At 41.0% G+C, this 20,206-nt stretch overlaps 1 protein-coding gene across 6 annotated transcripts in view; it reads right to left on the bottom strand.

The window, feature by feature from the left end:
* Nucleotides 1-20,206, bottom strand: part of mbd1a (methyl-CpG binding domain protein 1a) — a 45,617-nt gene that overhangs the window by 11,852 nt on the left and 13,559 nt on the right. Inside the window, exons 7-16 of one of the 6 annotated variants that reach the window (XR_016483464.1) lie at nucleotides 19,818-19,855; nucleotides 15,832-15,924; nucleotides 14,661-14,720; nucleotides 13,081-13,209; nucleotides 12,915-12,959; nucleotides 12,620-12,673; nucleotides 8,652-8,723; nucleotides 8,408-8,534; nucleotides 3,415-3,867; nucleotides 1,653-1,733 (exon numbers count right to left, since the gene is read on the bottom strand). Coding sequence is in view for 4 of the 6 variants with exons in the window: in XM_036989095.2 (XP_036844990.2) it covers nucleotides 1,653-1,733; nucleotides 3,415-3,867; nucleotides 8,382-8,534; nucleotides 8,652-8,723; nucleotides 12,620-12,673; nucleotides 12,915-12,959; nucleotides 13,081-13,209; nucleotides 14,661-14,720; nucleotides 15,832-15,924; nucleotides 19,818-19,855 (1,178 nt within the window). In the remaining 2 variants the exon portion in view is untranslated. Of the gene's footprint in view, nucleotides 1-1,652; nucleotides 1,734-3,414; nucleotides 3,868-8,381; nucleotides 8,535-8,651; nucleotides 8,724-12,619; nucleotides 12,674-12,914; nucleotides 12,960-13,080; nucleotides 13,210-14,660; nucleotides 14,721-15,831; nucleotides 15,925-19,817; nucleotides 19,856-20,206 lie in introns of all 6 variants that reach the window. The other 5 variants (XM_036989095.2, XR_016483465.1, XM_090185573.1 and 2 more) reach the window with 5 other exon arrangements.

The raw sequence follows: 20,206 nt of genomic DNA, 5'->3' as shown, positions 1-20,206 counted from the left end.
TACATTTAAGCAGATGCTCTTATCAAGAGCGAATCACATGAGCAATTAGGGATACGTGCAAAGCTGTCAAGGCAAAAAGGGTGGCTACCTTGAAGAATCTCCGATACAAAATATATTTTGATCTCTCTAATTCTCTCTTTCTTTCTCTCTCTTGGAGGACCTGAGCCCTAGGACCATGCCTCAGGACTAACTGGCATGATGACTCCTTGCTGTGCCCAGTCCACCTGTCCGTGCTGCTGCTCCAGTTTCAACTGTTCTGCCTGCGGCTATGGAATCCTGACCTGTTCACCGGACTTGCTACCTGTCCCAGACCTGCTGTTTTCAACTCTCTAGAGACAGCAGGAGCGGTAGAGATACTCTGAATGATCGGCTATGAAAAGCCAACTGACGTTTACTCCTGAGGTGCTGACTTGCTGCACCCTCGACAACTACTGTGATTATTATTATTTGTTCTGTTATAATCTCCACCTGGCACAGCCAGAAGAGGACTGGCCACCCCTCATAGCCTGGTTCCTCTCTAGGATGGGTTTCTGTACAGCACTTTGAGATATCAGCTGATGTATTTATAAAGCCCTTCATACATTTGATTTGATACTTATGTAAATGTGATATTTCAGGTTTTTTTTAACCCGTTTTTGCCTAGCAAAATGTTTGAAAGGTCAAGGGGTCAAAATCCTTTTCAAATGCACAGTGTATGTACACACACAGTATGTATGCATACGTACAGTTGAAGTTGGACGTTTACATACACCTTAGCCAAATACATTTACTCACTTTTTCACAATTCCTGACATTTAATCAGAGTAAAAAATCCCTGTCTTAGGTCAGTTAGGATCACCACTTTATTTTAAGAATGTGAAATGTCAGAATAATAGTAGAGACAATGATTTATTTCAGCTTTTATTTCTTTCATCACATTCCCAGTGGGTCAGAAGTTTACATACACTCAATTAGTATTTGGTAGCATTGCCTTTAAATTGTTTAACTTGGGTCAAACGTTTCGGGTAGCCTGTTGTTCTGGGATTGATTTGCACAAGTACGTTCATCTCTAGGAGACAGAACGCGTCTCCTTCCTGAGCGGTATGATGGCTGCGTGGTCCCATGGTGTTTATACTTGCGTACTATTGTTTGTACAGATGAACATGGTACCTTCAGACGTTTTGAAATTACTCACAAGGATGAACCAGACTTGTGACGGTCTACATTTTTTTTGCTGAGGTCTTGGCTGATTTATTTTGATTTTCCCGTGATGTCAAGCAAAGAGGCACTGAGTTTGAAGGTAGGCCTTGAAATACATCCACAGATACACCTCCAATTGATTCAAATGAGCTCAATTAGCCTATCAGAAGCTTCTAAAGCCATGACATCATTTTCCAAGCTTTATATAGGCACAGTCAACTTAGTGTATGTAAACTTCTGACCCACTGGAATTGTGATACAGTGAATTATAAGTGAAATAATCTGTCTCTAAACAATTGTTAGACAAATGACTTGTGTCATGCATAAAGTAAATGTCATAACCGACTTGCCAAAACTATTGTTTGTTAATTAACAAGAAATTAGTGGAGTTAAAAAGTTTTAATGACTCCAACCTAAGTGTATGCAAAACTTCCGACTTCAACTGTACATTCGTATGCGTTGTTGGTCCTTACCTGAACACAGCTGCTGGGGTAGGGTTCCTCTGACCCAGATACACCACTACTGGGGTTTACAGGCATATAGGATGGAGACATCTAGAACCAGAGGAAGATAAAGAAACATCATATTGTGCAGGATAACAAATTCTGCGGCACAACTAAAATGTCCTTATTAATTCATTGCAAATCATCCATTTTGTGACATTTTAAAAATAAATATATATATAAATAAATATAAATAAATATATATAAAAATATATATAAAAATAAATATAAATAAATAAATAAATAAAATATATATACAAATATATATAAAAATAAATATATATAAATAACTATATAAATAAATAAATAAAAATATATATATAAATAAATATATATAAATAAATATATATATAAAAATAAATATATATAAATATATATAAATAAATAAATAGATATAAATAAATAGATATAAATAAATAAATATATATATATAAATAAATATATAAATAATATATAAACAAATAAATATAAATAAATATAAATAAATAAATAAATAAAAATATATATAAAAATAAATATATATAAATAAATATATATAAATAAATAAATAGATATAAATAAATAAATAAATAGATATAAATAAATAAATATATATATAAATAAATATATAAATAATATATAAACAAATAAATATATAAATAAATAAATATATATATATAAATATATAAATAAATAAATATATATAAATAAATATATAAATAATATATAAACAAATAAATATATAAATAATATATAAACAAATAAATATATAAACAAATAAATATATAAATAAATATATAAATAATATATAAATAAATAAATAAATATATATTAAATGGAAGTTATTTGAACTATTTTAATAGTTGGATAGTTCCTTACTCATGATAATTACGTGTGTACACCTTTAAGAGTGTTCCGCAAATTAAAAAAAACAAAGTTTCACTAAAATAGATATTTAGTTATGAAACATTGGAGACAAGATGGTTTTCTGTAAAAAAAAGGTGCAACCGTGGACACAAAGCAACGCTCCATTTGTTTCTATGGCAGAGGCTATGGTACAGCTAAGCCTAAAATCAGACTTGCCTGTGCTAATGGTTCTCCCCTTTGTTCCTCAAATTATCCTAATGTAACAGCAGCCTGAGCACACTGGACTGGACACAGCGATACACATGTCACCATTTAACGTATTACCTGACCTGATGCTCCCAAGTCTCAATTATATGTGCATTCCACCTGTCACATTTACAAGTGAGTGTTACATTTTTTTAAAATCAAGATTAAGAAAAGTTCCTCCAGGGTCCAACCGAGAGAGCCCCCCTCCGGGGCCCAACCGAGAGAGCCCCCCTCCAGGGCCCAACCGAGAGAGCCCCCCTCCAGGGCCCAACCGAGAGAGCTCCTCCGGGGCCACATGGAGCGGCTGGGGATCCCCGACGAGGTTTGAAAACCCCTGATGTACAACAGAGGTCTCTAACGGGCGGCCCATGGGCCAGATGGGGCTTGAAAGCCGATTTAACGTGCCCCGTTAAAGGACAGAACAAAGATATGGGGGTGTGTCCCAATAAGCTCTCCTTCCTCCTGAAGTGTGCACTCGTTCACTACTACCCAAAATGTAAAATTATTGGATAGGTATAGGGCATGGGCTAGGGGTGTCCATATTACCGACCATTTCCTTTCAAATCCATGAAGGAAAGTGCACACTTCAGAAGAAAGGCTAGGTTATTGGGACACAACCACAGAGATCGTCAGAGCTTACCTGAGGTATTTGTTCAGGCACGTCGTCGTCGTACTCCTGTAGTTCCGCCCATCCTTCTCCATCTTCTCCCCCTCCCCCAGGGCTGTGCTCCAACGACTGGGTGGTAACGGTGTAGACTGGTTCCTCTTCCTCCTCAGTCTCGTCCGTCTCTGTCGTATCACTCGAGGAGACCTGGCTCCATACTCGTCTCCTCCGTTTGGTGAAGTGTTTAGGGGGCCGACCACGTCCCCTCCCTGTCCCAACTGTTGATCCACTTCCTGGTTTTACCATACGCCATTTTGAAAGTGTCCTTCCTAATAGTACATATCCTGCTCCACGCCCTACTACAGTTCCTGGTGAAATAGGAACACTTCCTGGAAGTACACTTCCTAGTCCAATGGGAACACACTGGCCACCTGGGTCTTCTGTCAGGTGTTTCTTAAAGAAGCTCCCCATTAAGTCCCTTTTGGTGGGCTGTAGGGAGAAGACTTGTAATTACAAATACATACATACTACTGACAGCATAACGTCTATAAGAGGCATTCAGACTGTGTGTGTGTGTGTGTGTGTGTGTGTGTGAAATACAATTTAAAATCATATATGAAAAACAAATGTCACGAGATTTAGCGAAATAAACTAACACAAATTGAAAACACATTCTCTTAACCACCACATACCATAACCAAAAAAAGTACCATATACCATAAAGAACCATGAACCAAATACCATACAAAACCATAAAGAACCATACAGAACCATAAAGAACCATAAAGAACCATAAAGAACCATAAACCATAAAGAACCATAAAGAACCATAAACCATAAAGAACCATAAAGAACCAGATACCATAAAGAACCATAAAGAACCAGATACCATAAAGAACCATAAAGAACCAGATACCATAAAGAACCATAAAGAACCATAAAGAACCATAAACCATAAAGAACCATAAAGAACCGTATACAGTAGAAGTCGGAAGTTTACACTCAGGTTGGAGTCATTAAAACTCGTTTTTCAAACACTCCACACGTGTCTTGTCAAAGTAGGACATCTACTTTGTGCATTCCACAAGTTATTTTTCCAAGAATTGTTTACAGACCGATTGTATCACAATTCCAGTGGGTCAGAAGTTTACATACACTAAGTTGACTGTGCTTTTAAACAGCTTGGAAAATTCCAGAAAATTATGTCATGGCTTTAGAAGCTTCTGATAGGCTAATTGACATCATTTGAGTCAATTGGAGGTGTGAAAAAAATCAGTGCCTCTTTGCTTGACATCAAGGGAAAATCAAAAGATATCAGCCAAGACCCCCCCCACAAAATTGTAGACCTCCACAAGCAAATTCCAAACACCTGAAGGTACCACGTTCATCTGTACAAATAATAGTACGCAAGTATAAACACCATGGGACCACGCAGCCGTCATACCGCTCAGGAAGGAGACGCATTCTGTCTCCTAGAGATGAACGTACTTTGGTGCAAAAAGTGCAAATCAATCCCAGAACAACAGCAAAAAAGACCTTCTGAAGATGCTGGAGGAAACAGGTACAAAAGTATCTATATCCACAGTGAAACGAGTTCTATATCGACATAACCTGAAAGGCCGCTCAGCAAGGAAGAAGCTACTGCTCCAAAACAGCCATAAAAAAGCCAGACTACGGTTTGCAACTGCACATGGGGACAAAGATCATACTTTTGGGAGAAATGTCCTCTGGTCTGATGAAACAAAAATAGAACTGTTTGGCCATAATGACCATCGTTATTTTTGGAGGAAAAATGGAGAGCCTTGCAAGACGTAGAACACCATCCCAACCGTGAAGCCCGGGGGTGGCAGCATCATGTTGTGGGGGTGCTTTGCTGCAGGAGGGACTGGTGCACTTCACAAAATAGATGGCATCATGAGGCAAGAAAATTATGTGGATATTTTGAAGCAACATCTCAAGACATCAGTCAGGAAGTTAAAGCTTGGTTGCAAATGGGTCTTCCAAATGGACAATGACCCCAAGCATACTTCCAAAGTTGTGGAAAAATGGCTTGAGGCCAACAAAGTCAAGGTATTGGAGTGGCCATCACAAAGTCCTGACCTCAATCCTATGGAACATTTGTGGACAGAACTGAAAAAGCGTGTCGAGCAAGGAGGCCTACAAACCTGACTCCGTTACACCAGCTCTGTCAGAAATAATGGGCCAAAATTCACCCAATTTATTGTGGGAAGCTTGTGTAAGGCTACCCGAAACGTTTGACCCAAGTTAAACAATGTAAAGGCAATGCTACCAAATACTAATTGAGTAAATGTATGTACACTTCTGACCCACTGAGAATGTGATTAAATAAATCATTGCTGAAATAAATAATTCTCTCTAATATTATTCTGACATTTCACATTCTTAAAATAAAGTGGTGGTTTCCTCCGAAACATTGGTGCGGCTGGCTTCCGGGTTGGATGGCGCTGTGATAGTAACTACTAACAATTGGATACCACGAAATTTGGGAGAAAAGGGAGTAAAACATGTATTTTTTAATAATAAATGAGGTGGTGATCCTAACTGACCTAATACAGGGAATTTTTACTAGGATTAAATGTCAGGAATTGTGACAAACTGAGTTTAAATATATTTGGCTAAAGTGTATGTAAACTTCCGACTACAACTGTACCATAACCATAACCATATGTACCATAAATGTACCAAATACACCAGAACAACACGTACCATAACAATATGTACCATAAAGAACCATATGTACCGTAAATAACCATATATACCATAACTATATGTACCATAAAGAGCTGTATGTACCATAAAGAACCATATGTACCATACATAAACATACACCATAACTATATGTACCATAAATAACCATACACCAGAACCATATGTACCATACATAATAAAATGTACCACAAAGAGCCATATGTACCATAAAGAACCATACATCAGAGCCATATGTACCATTAAGAAGCATACGCCATAACCATATGTACCATTAAGAAGCATACGCCAGAACCATATAGAACCATACACCAGAACCATATGTACCATAAAGAATCATATGTACCACATATAACCAACCGTATGTACCATGTATTACCATATGTACCATATATTACCATATGTACCATACCTATCCATATGGAACCATACACCAGAACCATATGTACCATATATAACCATACACCGGAACCATATGTACCATATATTTTCATATGTACCATATATTTCCAGATGTGCCATATATAACCATATATTACCATATGTACCATATGCCCATATGTTCCATATATACCAATATGGACCATATATGACCATATGTACCCTGAATAACCATACACCGGAACCATATGTACCCCGAAGAACCATACACCAGAACCATATGTACCATAAATAACCATATGTACCATATAGTACCATATATGCCCATATGTACCCTAAAGAACCATACACCAGAACCATATAGAACCATATGTACCATATATGACCATACACCAGAACCATATGTACCATATATGACCATACACCAGAACCATATGTACCATACAGAACCATACACCAGAACCATATGTGCCATATATGACCATACACCAGAACCATATGTACCATATATGACCATACACCAGAACCATATGTACCATACAGAACCATATGTGCCATATATGACCATACACCAGAACCATATGTACCATACAGAACCATACACCAGAACCATATGTACCATACAGAACCATACACCAGAACCATATGTGCCATATATGACCATACACCAGAACCATATGTACCATATATGACCATACACCAGAACCATATGTACCATACAGAACCATACACCAGAACCATATGTACCATACAGAACCATACACCAGAACCATATGTACCATACAGAACCATACACCAGAACCATATGTACCATACAGAACCATATGTACCATACAGAACCATACACCAGAACCATATGTACCATACAGAACCATACACCAGAACCATATGTACCATACAGAACCATATGTACCATACAGAACCATACACCAGAACCATATGTACCATACAGAACCATATGTACCATACAGAACCATATGTATCCTAAATAACCATACACCAGAACCATATAGAACCATATGTACCATACAGAACCATACACCAGAACCATATGTGCCATATATGACCATACACCAGAACCATATGTGCCATATATGACCATACAGCTGAACCATATGTACCATACAGAACCATACACAAGAACCATATGTACCATATAGAACCATATGTACCATACATAACCATACACCAGAACCATACACCAGAACCATATGTACCATACAGAACCATACACCAGAACCATATGTACCATACAGAACCATACACCAGAACCATATGTACCATACAGAACCATACACCAGAACCATATGTACCATACAGAACCATATGTACCATACAGAACCATATGTACCATACAGAACCATATGTACCATACATAACCATACACCAGAGACATATGTACCATACATAACCACATGTACCATACATAACCATATGTACCATACAGAACCATACACCAGAGTCATATGTACCATACAGAACCATACACTGAAGCCATATGTACCATACAGAACCATACACCAGAGCCATATGTACCATACATAACCATATGTACCATACATAACCATATGTACCATACAGAACCATACACCAGAGCCATATGTACCACACATAACCATATGTACCATACATAGCCATATGTACCATACATAACCATACACCAGAGCCATATGTACCATACATAACCATATGTACCATACATATCCATATGTACCATACATCACCATACACCAGAACCATATGTACCATGCAGAACCATACACCAGAACCATATGTACCATGCAGAACCATATGTACCATACATAACCATACACCAGAACCATATGTACCATACACCAGAACCATATGTACCATACACCAGAGCCATATGTACCATACACCAGAACCATATGTACCATATTAAGACAGCGGCGGTACTTGCACTTCTGTTTCTTTTTGTTGGCCCCGCCGTTCTTGGGCTTGTCCAGGCAGTAGACACATTTACCACAATCTGTACGCCGACAGGGAGCACACTGACCACAGCCCTGAGTACGCTTCTTTAATTTACCCTGGGAGAGAAAGGAGAGAAACACATAAAGAGGTCGTCGTACCTGGGCGAGTGAGCAGGGGGGGGGGAAGAGAGGGGTAAGAATGCCATCTGGGACTCAAGTCTTCCACGGACTCACCGTTATACGTGAGATGTTAGTCGGTTCCTGCGGCGGCTCTTCAGAGTCACTTCCCTCGCTGTGGTTATACACCTGTAGGATGACAACAGGAAGAGAAATGTCACTCAAAACACATCTAGGGTTGTCACCTTGGATGCATCCCAAGTAGCACCGGATTCCCTACAGTGACTTTTTACACATTTTGTGATTGCAGTCCGAATTAAAAACAGATTACATTTAGATTTTGTGGTCACTGGCCAACACACACACACACACACACGTCAAAGTGGAATTGTGTTTTTTTTCTATTTGACATAATTAACTAAATATGAAAATGCATAAATGTCTTGTCAAATATTAAACTCCTTTGTTATGACAAGCCTAAATAAGTTCAGGGGTAAAAATGTGCTTAACAAGTCACATAATAAGATGCATGGACTCAATAATAGTGTTTAACATGATTTTTCAATGACATCTCTGTACCCCCACACATACATCTGTAGGATCCCTCAGTCAAGCAGTGAATGTCAAACACAGATTCAACAACAAAAGACCAGGGAGGTTTTCCAATGCCTCACAAAGAAGGGTTTGCCTGTTCTAGAATCTATTTTAGTATTCCAAAATCCAGTGAAGTTATTTTTTCTACGACCAGTACCAAAGTCCTTCACAGATTGCTCAGTTTGGTCGGGGGGCCAGCTCTAGGAAGAGTCTTGGTGATTCCAAACGTATTCCATTTAAGAATGTTGGAGACCACTTGGGGACCTTCAATTCTGCAGACATTTTTCGGTACCCTTCCCCAGATCTGTGCCTCGACACAATCCTGTCTCTGAGCTCAACAGGCAATTCTTTCGAACTCAAAGCTTAGCTTTTTTTTACTCTGACATGCACTGTGGGACCTTATATAGACAGGTGTGAGCCTTTCCAAATCATGTCCAATCAATTGAATTTACCGCAGGTGGACTCCAATCAACTTGTAGAAACATCTCAAGGATGATCAATGGAAACAGGATGCACCTGAACTCAATTTCGAGTCTCATAGCAAAGGGTCTGAAAACTTATGTAAATACTGTATTTTTAAAAATACATTTCTAAACACCTGTTTTCGCTTTTGGTCATTATGGGGTATTGTGTTTAGATGGATGAGACTTTTTTTGTATAGTTTAATCCATTTTAGAATAAGATTAACGTAACAAAATGTGGAAGGGAAGGGGTCTGAATACTTTCCGAAATCACTGTATACACACATCACATGACACAATGTGGACACCTGCTTGTCGAACATCTCGTTCCAAAATCATGGGCATTAATATGGAGTTGGTTCCCCCCTTCGCTGCTACAACAGCCTCCACTCTTCTGGGAAGGCTTTCCACTAGATGTTGGGACATTGCTGCTATAGCAGCCTCCACTCTTCTGGAAAGGCTTTCCACTAGATGTTGGGACATTGCTGCTATAACAGCCTCCACTCTTCTGGGAAGGCTTTCCACTAGATGTTGGAACATTGCTGCTATAACAGCCTCCACTCTTCAGGGAAGGCTTTCCACTAGATGTTGGAACATTGCTGCTGGAACTCGCTTCCATTGGAAGCCACAAGAGCATTAGTGAGGTCGGGCTATATTATATGATGTTGGGAAATTAGACCTGGCTCGCTGTCGGCATTCCAATTCATCCCAAAGGTGTTCGATGGGGGTTGAGGTCAGGGCTCTGTGCAGGTCAGTCAAGTTCGTCCACGGGGGCCTCCAGAGTGGTGCAGTGGTCTAAGGCACTGCATCGCAATTGCTAGCTGTGCCACTAGAGATCCTGGTTCCGAGTCCAGGCTCTGTCGCAGCCGGCCGCGACCGGGAGACCTGTGGGGCGGTGCACAATTGCTTCCGGGTAAAGCGGGCATTGTGTCAAGAAGCAGTGTGGCTTGGTTGGGTCGTGTTTCGGAGGACGCATGGCTCTCCCGAGTCCGTACGGGAGTTGCAGCGATGAGATAAGACTAGCTACTAAATGGATACCACGAAATTAGGGAGAAGGGGTAAAATAAAAATATATATAATATTAATAATAATAATAATAATAATAATAATAATAATAATAATAATAATAATAATATTCTTCCACACCGATCTCAACAAAGAATTTCTGTATGGACCTCGCTTTGTGCATTGTCATGCTGAAACAGGAACGGGCCTTCCCCAAACTGTTGCCACAAGGTTGGAAGCACAGAATCATCTAGAATGTATGCTGTATGCTGTAGCGTTAAGATTTCCCTTCACTGGAACGAAGGGGCCTGAACCATGAAAAACAACCCCAGACCATTATTCCTCCTCCACCAAACTTTAAAGTTGGCACTATGCATTCAGGTAACATGAGGAATGACTACCATCTCTGTACCCCACACATACAGATAATTGTAAGGTCCCTCAGTCGAGCTGTGAATTTTAAACACAGATTCAACCGCAAAAACCAGGGAAGTTTACCAATGCCTTGCAAAGGGATACTTATTGGTAGATGGGTACAAAACTAAAACAGCAGACATTGAATATCGCTCAGTTTAAAGGCTGTGATGGGAGAAAACTGAGGATGGATCAACATTATATAGTGACTCTACAATACTAACCTACATGACACAGTGAAACTAAAGAAGCCTGTACAGAATAAAAAATATTCCAAAACATGAATCCTGTTTGCAACAAGGCACTACAGTAAAACTGCAACAAATGTGGCAAAGCAATTCACCTTTTTTCCTGAATACAAAGTATCACGTTTGGGGCAAATCCAATACATGAGTCCCACTCTCCATATTTTCAAGCGTAGTGGTGGCTGCATCATGTCATGAGTATGCTTGTAATCGTTAAAGGCTCCCGAGTGGCGCAGCATTCTGAGGCACTGCATCTCAGTGCAAGAGGCATCACTACAGTCCATGGTTCACATCCGGCCGTGATTGGGAGTCCCATAGGGCGGCGCACAATTGGCCCAGCGTCTTCCGGGTTTGGCCAGGGGTAGGCCATCATTGTAAATAAGAATTTGTTCTTAACTCACATGCCTAGTTCGGTTAAAGGTTAAATGTAAAAAAAAAAATATACAAACATTTAAGGACTGGAGAGTTTTTAAGGATAAAAAAATCCAAACGGAATGGAGCACAGGCAAAATCCTAGAGGGAAAACCTGGTTCAGTCTGTTTTCCACCAGACACTAGGAGATGAATTCACCTTTCAGCAGGACAATAACCTAAAACCCAATGCCAAATCTACACTGGAGATGCTTACCAAGGAGACAGTGAATGTTCCTGAGTGGCCGAGTTACAGTTTTGTCTTAAATCTGCTTGAAAATCTATGGCAAGACATGATGGTTGCCTAGCAATGACCAGCAAACAATTTGACCAACAAACAATTTATTGAATAATTTTGAAAAAAATAAATGGCCAAATATTGTATAATCCAGGTGTGGATAGCTCTTAGAGATTTACCAAGAAAGACCCAAAGCTGTAATCGCTGCCAAAGCTGATTCTAACATGTATTGACTCAAGGGTGTGAATACTTATGTAAATTACATATTTCTGCATTTCATTTTAAAAATACATTCAAACAGTCCCCCCAAAATTATTACTTTTGTCATTATGGGATATTGTGTGTAGATGGGTGAAAAAAAATATTGAATCCATTTTTTAATTCAGACTAACACCAAAACATGTGGAAAAAGTCAAGGGGTTTGAATACTTTCTGAAGGCACTGTATATAGTGCACTATACTATATAGGGCATATGGTGCCAGTTGGGGCACAGGCCTTGTCACACACCTAATAATAATGCACTGTATCCATGTGGGTGGTGTCCCTCAAGGCTCTACTCTCAGGTCCTCTGCGTTTCATTATTTATATAATTGAGTGGCATATCCATTATATAGGTGACGACAGACAACGTCTTAGCCTCCCATTAGAAAGAAGTCTTCTGAACTCAATGGGACTTCCTGGTTAAATAAATACGTTTAATATTTTTAAAAAACTCACAATTTTCTCTGGCTTCCACTCTACTTCCTCCTCCTTCTCTTTCACCCGTACCTTCTGTAAAAAGACATGGGTTTGCTAGCCTATGCAATTGTTTTATTTGCCGAGTATATAGTGTTTACACCCCTCTTACGCTAAATTCATAAATCTAAGGGTTAGACCCACCCGTACACCAACTGACTTAATTGTCCCCATGGGGAACATTTTGTTGCAGTGTCAAGTACACGTTTAACGTGGCGTTTAAATACAAAACTAAATGGACAAACACCCATATTAAAATAAATTCATAAATACAAACCTTTCTCTGTGGTTTCAACTGTTGTTTTTCTTCCTCTTTAACCTTCTGGAAGATTACACATCATGAGAAATTCAATTGACATATCATCCAAATGCTTTTTTGGTACGCAAGGACAGTGACAACCAAAACCAATCAATTACCATCAATTCAGTCAATCAACAAATACCTGTTGAGGAGTCCTCATCTTCTTCTGTGGCTTTTCTTCTACTTCTTCCTCCTCCTCCTCTTCTTCCTCCTCCTCTTCCTCCTCCTCCTCTTCCAGTTCTTTCACAGATTCTTTCATCTTGGCTTTTCTCTGTGGGGACAACAGAACAATATTGACCTTATCTGTGGCCTACAATTGTGACTTTCCCCAAATCCCGATTGGAGGATTCATGGATTTCCTGCTAATTCCATCCTGAATGCAGGATGTCTTCCAACAGAGTGTTACATATATATATTTTTTTAATTATCTCCAGCGCATTCAGAACGGATTCAGACCCCTTGATATTTTGTTATGTTATATATATATATATATAACATTTATTTAATACATTTTACAATATATAGACTAACACCAAAATATATATATATATATATTGTAAAATGTATTAAATAAATGTTTTTTTCATCAATCCACACACAACCCCATAACGACAAAGCGAAAGCGTTTTTTTTAAATAAATGCTAGCACATTTATTAACAATAAAAAAACAGAAAAACCTTATTTACATAAGTATTCAGACCCTTCGCTATGAGTCTCAAAAATGAGCTCAGGTGCATCCTGAACCTTCCAGAAGGACAACCATCTCTGCAACACTCCACCAATCAGGAGTTTATGGTAGAGTGGCCAGACGGAAGCCACTACTCAGTAAAAGGCACATGACAGCCCACTTGGAGTTTGCCAAAAGGAACCTAAAGGACTCTCAGACCATGAGAAACAAGATTCTCTGGTCTGATAAAACCAAGATTGAACTCTTCGGCCTGAATGCCAAGCGTCACGTCTGGAGGAAACCTCGCACCATCCCTACGGTGAAGCATGGTGGTGGCAGCATCATCATGCTGTGGGGATGTTTTTCAGTGGCAGGGACTGGGAGACGAGTCAGGATCGAGGCAAATACGAACAGAACAAAGTACAGAGAGATCCTTGATGGAAACCTGCTCCAGAGCACTCAGGACCTCAGACTGGGGGGGGGTCACCTGCCAACAGGACATTGACCCTAAGCAAACAGCCAAGACAACGCGTGATTGACCCAGCCAGAGCCCGGACTTGAACCCGATCAAACATCTCTGGAGAGATCTGAAAATAGCTGTTCAGCAACGCTCCCCATCAAACCTGACAGCTTGAGAGAAACTCCCCAAATACAGGTGTGCCAAGCTTGTCGTGTCATACCCAAGAAGACTCGAGGCTGTAATCGCTGCCAAAGGTGCTTCAACAAAGTACTGCGTAAAGGGTCTAAATACTTATGTAAAAGTATTATATAATTTATTTTAAATTAGTAACAAAATTGTAAAAAACGTTTTTCTTTGTCATTATGGGGTATTGTGTGTAGACTGTTGAGGTGTAACTTTGCATTAGGACTTTTGATGTCTATGCAAATCCCTAATGTCCAGGTGGTTGTTTATGCTACCCTACCCTTCCAGAAAGAAAACCAAAATAACAATTGTTCCTCTTTGAAAAGCTTTGTTAGTTAAAAATTGTAATTTAAAGTTTACTTCCTAAATTGACTGGAATTGAAATGAAAATGGTCCAACCCTACATCTTACCGATATACTAGGTCTCCTGGTGACCTTGGTTGATTTGTGTCCAAACCGCTTACGCTTCATCTGAAAAACAAACCAAGAGCAGATGAGGAGTACCTTATCAAAACACACATCATAAAAAAACATGCTAATTCCATCTGGAATTAATACTTATAATTATTATTTTTTTTAAGTATATTTTTGGAGTGCTGTCAATTTCATTCATTTAGTACGCCTCCCCAATGGCAACACTTTCCCTATATAGTGCACTACTTTCTACCAGAACCCTATGGGCCCTGATCAGAAGTAGTGCAATAAATAGGCAATAGGGTGCCATTTGGGATGCGCACACTTAAAATATGGTATACATTAAAAACCACCTTAGCGTACCTTAGTGTAAAGTGGAGTCAGGTTAAAAAGCGTACCTTAGTGTAAAGTAGAGTCAGGTTAAAAAGCGTACCTTAGTGTAAAGTAGAGTCAGGTTAAAAAGCGTACCTTAGCGTAAAGTGGAGGCAGGTTAAAAAGCGTACCTTAGTGTAAAGTAGAGTCAGGTTAAAAAGCGTACCTTAGTGTAAAGTAGAGTCAGGTTAAAAAGCGTACCTTAGTGTAAAGTAGAGTCAGGTTAAAAAGCGTACCTTAGTGTAAAGTAGAGTCAGGTTAAAAAGCGTACCTTAGTGTAAAGTGGAGTCAGGTTAAAAAGCGTACCTTAGTGTAAAGTGGAGTCAGGTTAAAAAGCGTACCTTAGTGTAAAGTGGAGTCAGGTTAAAAAGCGTACCTTAGTGTAAAGTGGAGTCAGGTTAAAAAGCGTACCTTAGTGTAAAGTGGAGTCAGGTTAAAAAGCGTACCTTAGTGTAAAGTAGAGTCAGGTTAAAGAGCGTACCTTAGTGTAAAGTGGAGTCAGGTTAAAAAGCGTACCTTAGTGTAAAGTGGAGTCAGGTTAAAAAGCGTAACTTAGTGTAAAGTGGAGTCAGGTTAAAGAGCGTACCTTAGTGTAAAGTGGAGTCAGGTTAAAAAGCGTACCTTAGTGTAAAGTGGAGTCAGGTTAAAGAGCGTACCTTAGTGTAAAGTGGAGTCAGGTTAAAAAGCGTACCTTAGTGTAAAGTAGAGTCAGGTTAAAAAGCGTACCTTAGTGTAAAGTGGAGTCAGGTTAAAAAGCGTACCTTAGTGTAAAGTAGAGTCAGGTTAAAAAGCGTACCTTAGTGTAAAGTGGAGTCGTGCCGCTGTTGCCAAATTCCTCTTCTTTGAACTCCAGTTGTTTCCCCCCTAGAACCCATTTATCCCCTCCCACCTGAGGACAGACCGACCAGCACAACACAGTCACTACAGCACACTACAGGAAGGGAAGGGAGGGACATAGCAACCAACACAACACAGTCACTACAGCACACTACAGGAAGGGAAGGGAGGGACATAGCAACCAGCACAACACAGTCACTACAGCACACTACAGGAAGGGAAGGGAGGGACATAGCAACCAGCACAACACAGTCACTACAGCACACTACAGGGAGGGAAGGGAGGGACAGAGCAACCAGCACAACACAGTCACTACAGCACACTACAGGAAGGGAAGGGAGGGACATAGCAACCAGCACAACACAGTCACTACAGCACACTACAGGAAGGGAACGGAGGGACATATCAACCAGCACAACACAGTCACTACCGCACACTACAGGAAGGGAAGGGAGGGACATAGCAACCAGCACAACAGTCACTACAGCACACTATGGGAGGGGAGGGACATAGCAACCAGCACAACACAGTCACTACAGCACACTACAGGAAGGGAAGGGAGGGACATAGCAACCAGCACAACACAGTCACTACAGCACACTACAGGAAGGGAAGGGAGGGACATATCAACCAGCACAACACAGTCACTACAGCACACTACAGGAAGGGAGGGAAGGGACAGAGCAACCAGCACAACACAGTCACTACAGCACACTACAGGAAGGGAGGGAAGGGACATAGCAACCAGCACAACAGTCACTACAGCACACTACAGGAAGGGAAGGAAGGGACATAGCAACCAGCACAACACAGTCACAACAGCACACTACAGGAAGGGAAGGAAGGGAGGGACATAGCAACCAGCACAACACAGTCACAACAGCACACTACAGGAAGGGAGGGAAGGGAGGGACATAGCAACCAGCACAACACAGTCACAACAGCACACTACAGGAAGGGAAGGAAGGGAAGGGAGGGACATAGCAACCAGCACAACACAGTCACTACAGCACACTACAGGAAGGGAAGGAAGGGAGGGACATAGCAACCAGCACAACACAGTCACTACAGCAAACTACAGGAAGGGAAGGGAGGGAGGGACAGAGCAACCAGCACAACACAGTCACTACAGCACACTACAGGAAGGGAAGGGAGGGATATAGCAACCAGCACAACACAGTCACTACAGCACACTATGGGAAGGGAAGATGGGAGGGACAGACCGACCAGCACAACACAGTCACTACAGCACACTACAGGAAGGGAAGGGAGGGACATAGCAACCAGCACAACACAGTCACTACAGCACACTATGGGAAGGGAAGATGGGAGGGACAGAGCAACCAGCACAACACAGTCACTACAGCACACTACAGGAAGGGAAGGGAGGGATATAGCAACCAGCACAACACAGTCACTACAGCACACTACAGGAAGGGAAGGGAGGGACATAGCAACCAGCACAACACAGTCACTACAGCACACTATGGGAAGGGAAGATGGGAGGGACAGACCGACCAGCACAACACAGTCACACTATGTTTGAGTTCCAAATGGCACTCGAATCCGTATAGTGTGCACTACTTTTGACCAGGCTCACAGTGTAGTGCACTATATAGGGAATAGGGTGCCATCTACTAATGTACTTCTAGTAGGGTTACAGAATGTGATTACATTTCCCAACATTCCAGTAAAATCATGAGGAAATAAAGTAATCCCCCATTAACCGGGATTTCCAGAAAACCTGGGAAAGTTAGCAGCATTGTTGCAACCCTATCCCATTACCAGATAACGACCCCGTTACCATCGGCCTAAATTAATCACTTTGATTTATACATAAAACTTTTTTTTTTTAAACCATGAGGTTTGCACTCATGTTTGTAAAGGTTAATAAGAGGCTAGTTAGTAGAAAGAAGTAAACAGCTTTAACCCACAGCTTTAACCCGTGCATTGATTAGTCTGGAATCTGGCGGTCAGTGAAAAAAACGGTAAATAAGAAAACAAAGGCTATGCTAAGAACTATTCTATTCTACAACTATTGTGGCGTCCCGCAAGGCTCAGTTCTAGACCCTCTCATTAGTGAGCTGACAACGATTCCTGCAGCGCAAATAGCCCAATGCTTGTGCAGCACTTGCCTTAGAAACAAAATGGACACCTTCTAAAAAACACAGAAACATTCAAATGCATTATTGTGGTGAATTCAGTCCGTCTTCAACACCCTGTGTGACAACAGAATGGTGATAGACCCTCGTGTGTCGTAATCACGGAAATGGCTCAGGTGCACGCTTCCTAGAGCGCTGCAAGTAGAGCAGGATGTTGTCCCAACTAGGCACTACACTGAGCTACAAAACTAATTGATCACTCCAGTGATTGACTCAATTCAACACATCTGGTCTTCTAAGATTAAATCAATCTGAAACATGAGGGGACCAGAAAGTCCAGGACCACGGTTGCTACCCGCGGTTGCTACCCGTGTCCTAGAAAACCAGAGTTCCTACTCCTTATATAGTAGTGTTTATTTCACCATTGTACTTTTGTCTTTCACTTGATTCCTCTTGGTCTTCCAGAACAAAAAAAAATATTTATATATATATATATATGGATATATATTGTGTCAGCGGTAGAGACAGGTTGTGGAAGTGAGGGGTAGAGTTTGTCCAGCTGAAACACGCCCCCCACATTCCTCCCTCAATAGAAAACCTTAATCCCCTGCCCCTTTAGTGAACGTTCCGATAATTTAAACATTATAGCTCACACTAATACGACAACACAATACCACAGTGGGATACCGAACTACAAAACCAGCAATATTCACCAAGATCTACTACCTACAACTACCCACCTCATAACTTATGTCATATCTTCAACTCTGTTGGAAGTTGTTTCTTGGAATTAATTATTACTGTACCTCAGCAGAGTCTGGAACTATGGCCTTTTCCCTGTGTCTGTTATCACGGACAGTGGCCGCTACTGCTACTCGCTGTTTGTTTGTTACCTATGCATAGTCACATCGCCCCCACCTACATATACAAATTACCTCAACTGACTCGGTAACGGGGCCCCCTGTATATAGCCTCGTTATGTTATTCTTATTGTGTTACTTTTTATTGATTTATAACGATTGGACCAACTGACAGACCCTGCCAGACCGGTGGCTGTATAACGCCTGGACCAACTGACAGACCCTGCTAGACAGGTGGCAGTATAACGCCTGGACCAACTGACAGACCCTGCTAGACAGGTGGCAGTATAACGCCTGGACCAACTGACAGACCCTGCCAGACCGGTGGCCGTATAACGCCTGGACCAACTGACAGACCCTGCCAGACCGGTGGCCGTATAACGCCTGGACCAACTGACAGACCCTGCTAGACAGGTGGCAGTATAACGCCTGGACCAACTGACAGACCCTGCTAGACAGGTGGCAGTATAACGCCTGGACCAACTGACAGACCCTGCTAGACAGGTGGCAGTATAACGCCTGGACCAACTGACAGACCCTGCCAGACCGGTGGCCATATAACAACTGGACCAACTGGCAGACCCTGCTAGACAGGTGGCAGTATAACGACTGGGCCAACTGACAGACCATGTCAGACAGGTGGCAGTATAACGACTGGGCCAACTGACAGACCCTGACTCTGCTGCAACTAAAATAAATGTGCATCAGGACCAACACAGGACATTGTAGGGTGATCCAGTATCAGCTTCCTCGCCACCAAACCATGAGTGGAGAAAATGCTAAACTGACTCAGGATCAGTGTCTTAGGTGCAACTTCACCTTACACTAACATAGAACAGGGAGAATACTACAGACGATAGTAAACAGCTACAGAATTAAAAGGATGCTTTATCCAATCAGACTAGCAGAACAGGAGTAGCCAACACATGCAGAGTGAAAGACAGTTCGGCGGGCAGAGATGGATCATGTTAGGTCGGTCTTACCTTTCTGAACACAATACTTGGGGACTGTTTCTTCTCAGCTGGAGAACACAAAAAAAACCACAAATACTTCAACCAAACAGACAGAAAGATGCCCCGAGGACTGTATATAATACAAACTACAACCACTCAAAGTGACTCTTTTCCTCGAGACTCATCTGAACCAACAAGCGACAAAGATTTACAGTTGACTGTTGTCTTCTAGATATAACTGCCACACCTTCAAGTGCTCCACACACACACACACACACACCGTGGTCAGGAATCCCAGCATCCCTGGGGGTACACTACAGAGTGCACCAGCTAACTTTGGTGATTTTCTGATTCATTAAGGTTATTTCAGAATAGTGGATCCGACTTTAAGACCTTTGTTTCCCAGGATGAAAGGTCCC

This window comes from Oncorhynchus mykiss, chromosome 9 (assembly GCF_057628025.1).
Source record: "Oncorhynchus mykiss isolate SJ-2025 chromosome 9, ASM5762802v1, whole genome shotgun sequence".
NCBI classification, from domain to species: Eukaryota; Metazoa; Chordata; class Actinopteri; order Salmoniformes; family Salmonidae; genus Oncorhynchus; species Oncorhynchus mykiss.
This window is presented reverse-complemented; position numbering and strand designations above follow the sequence as displayed.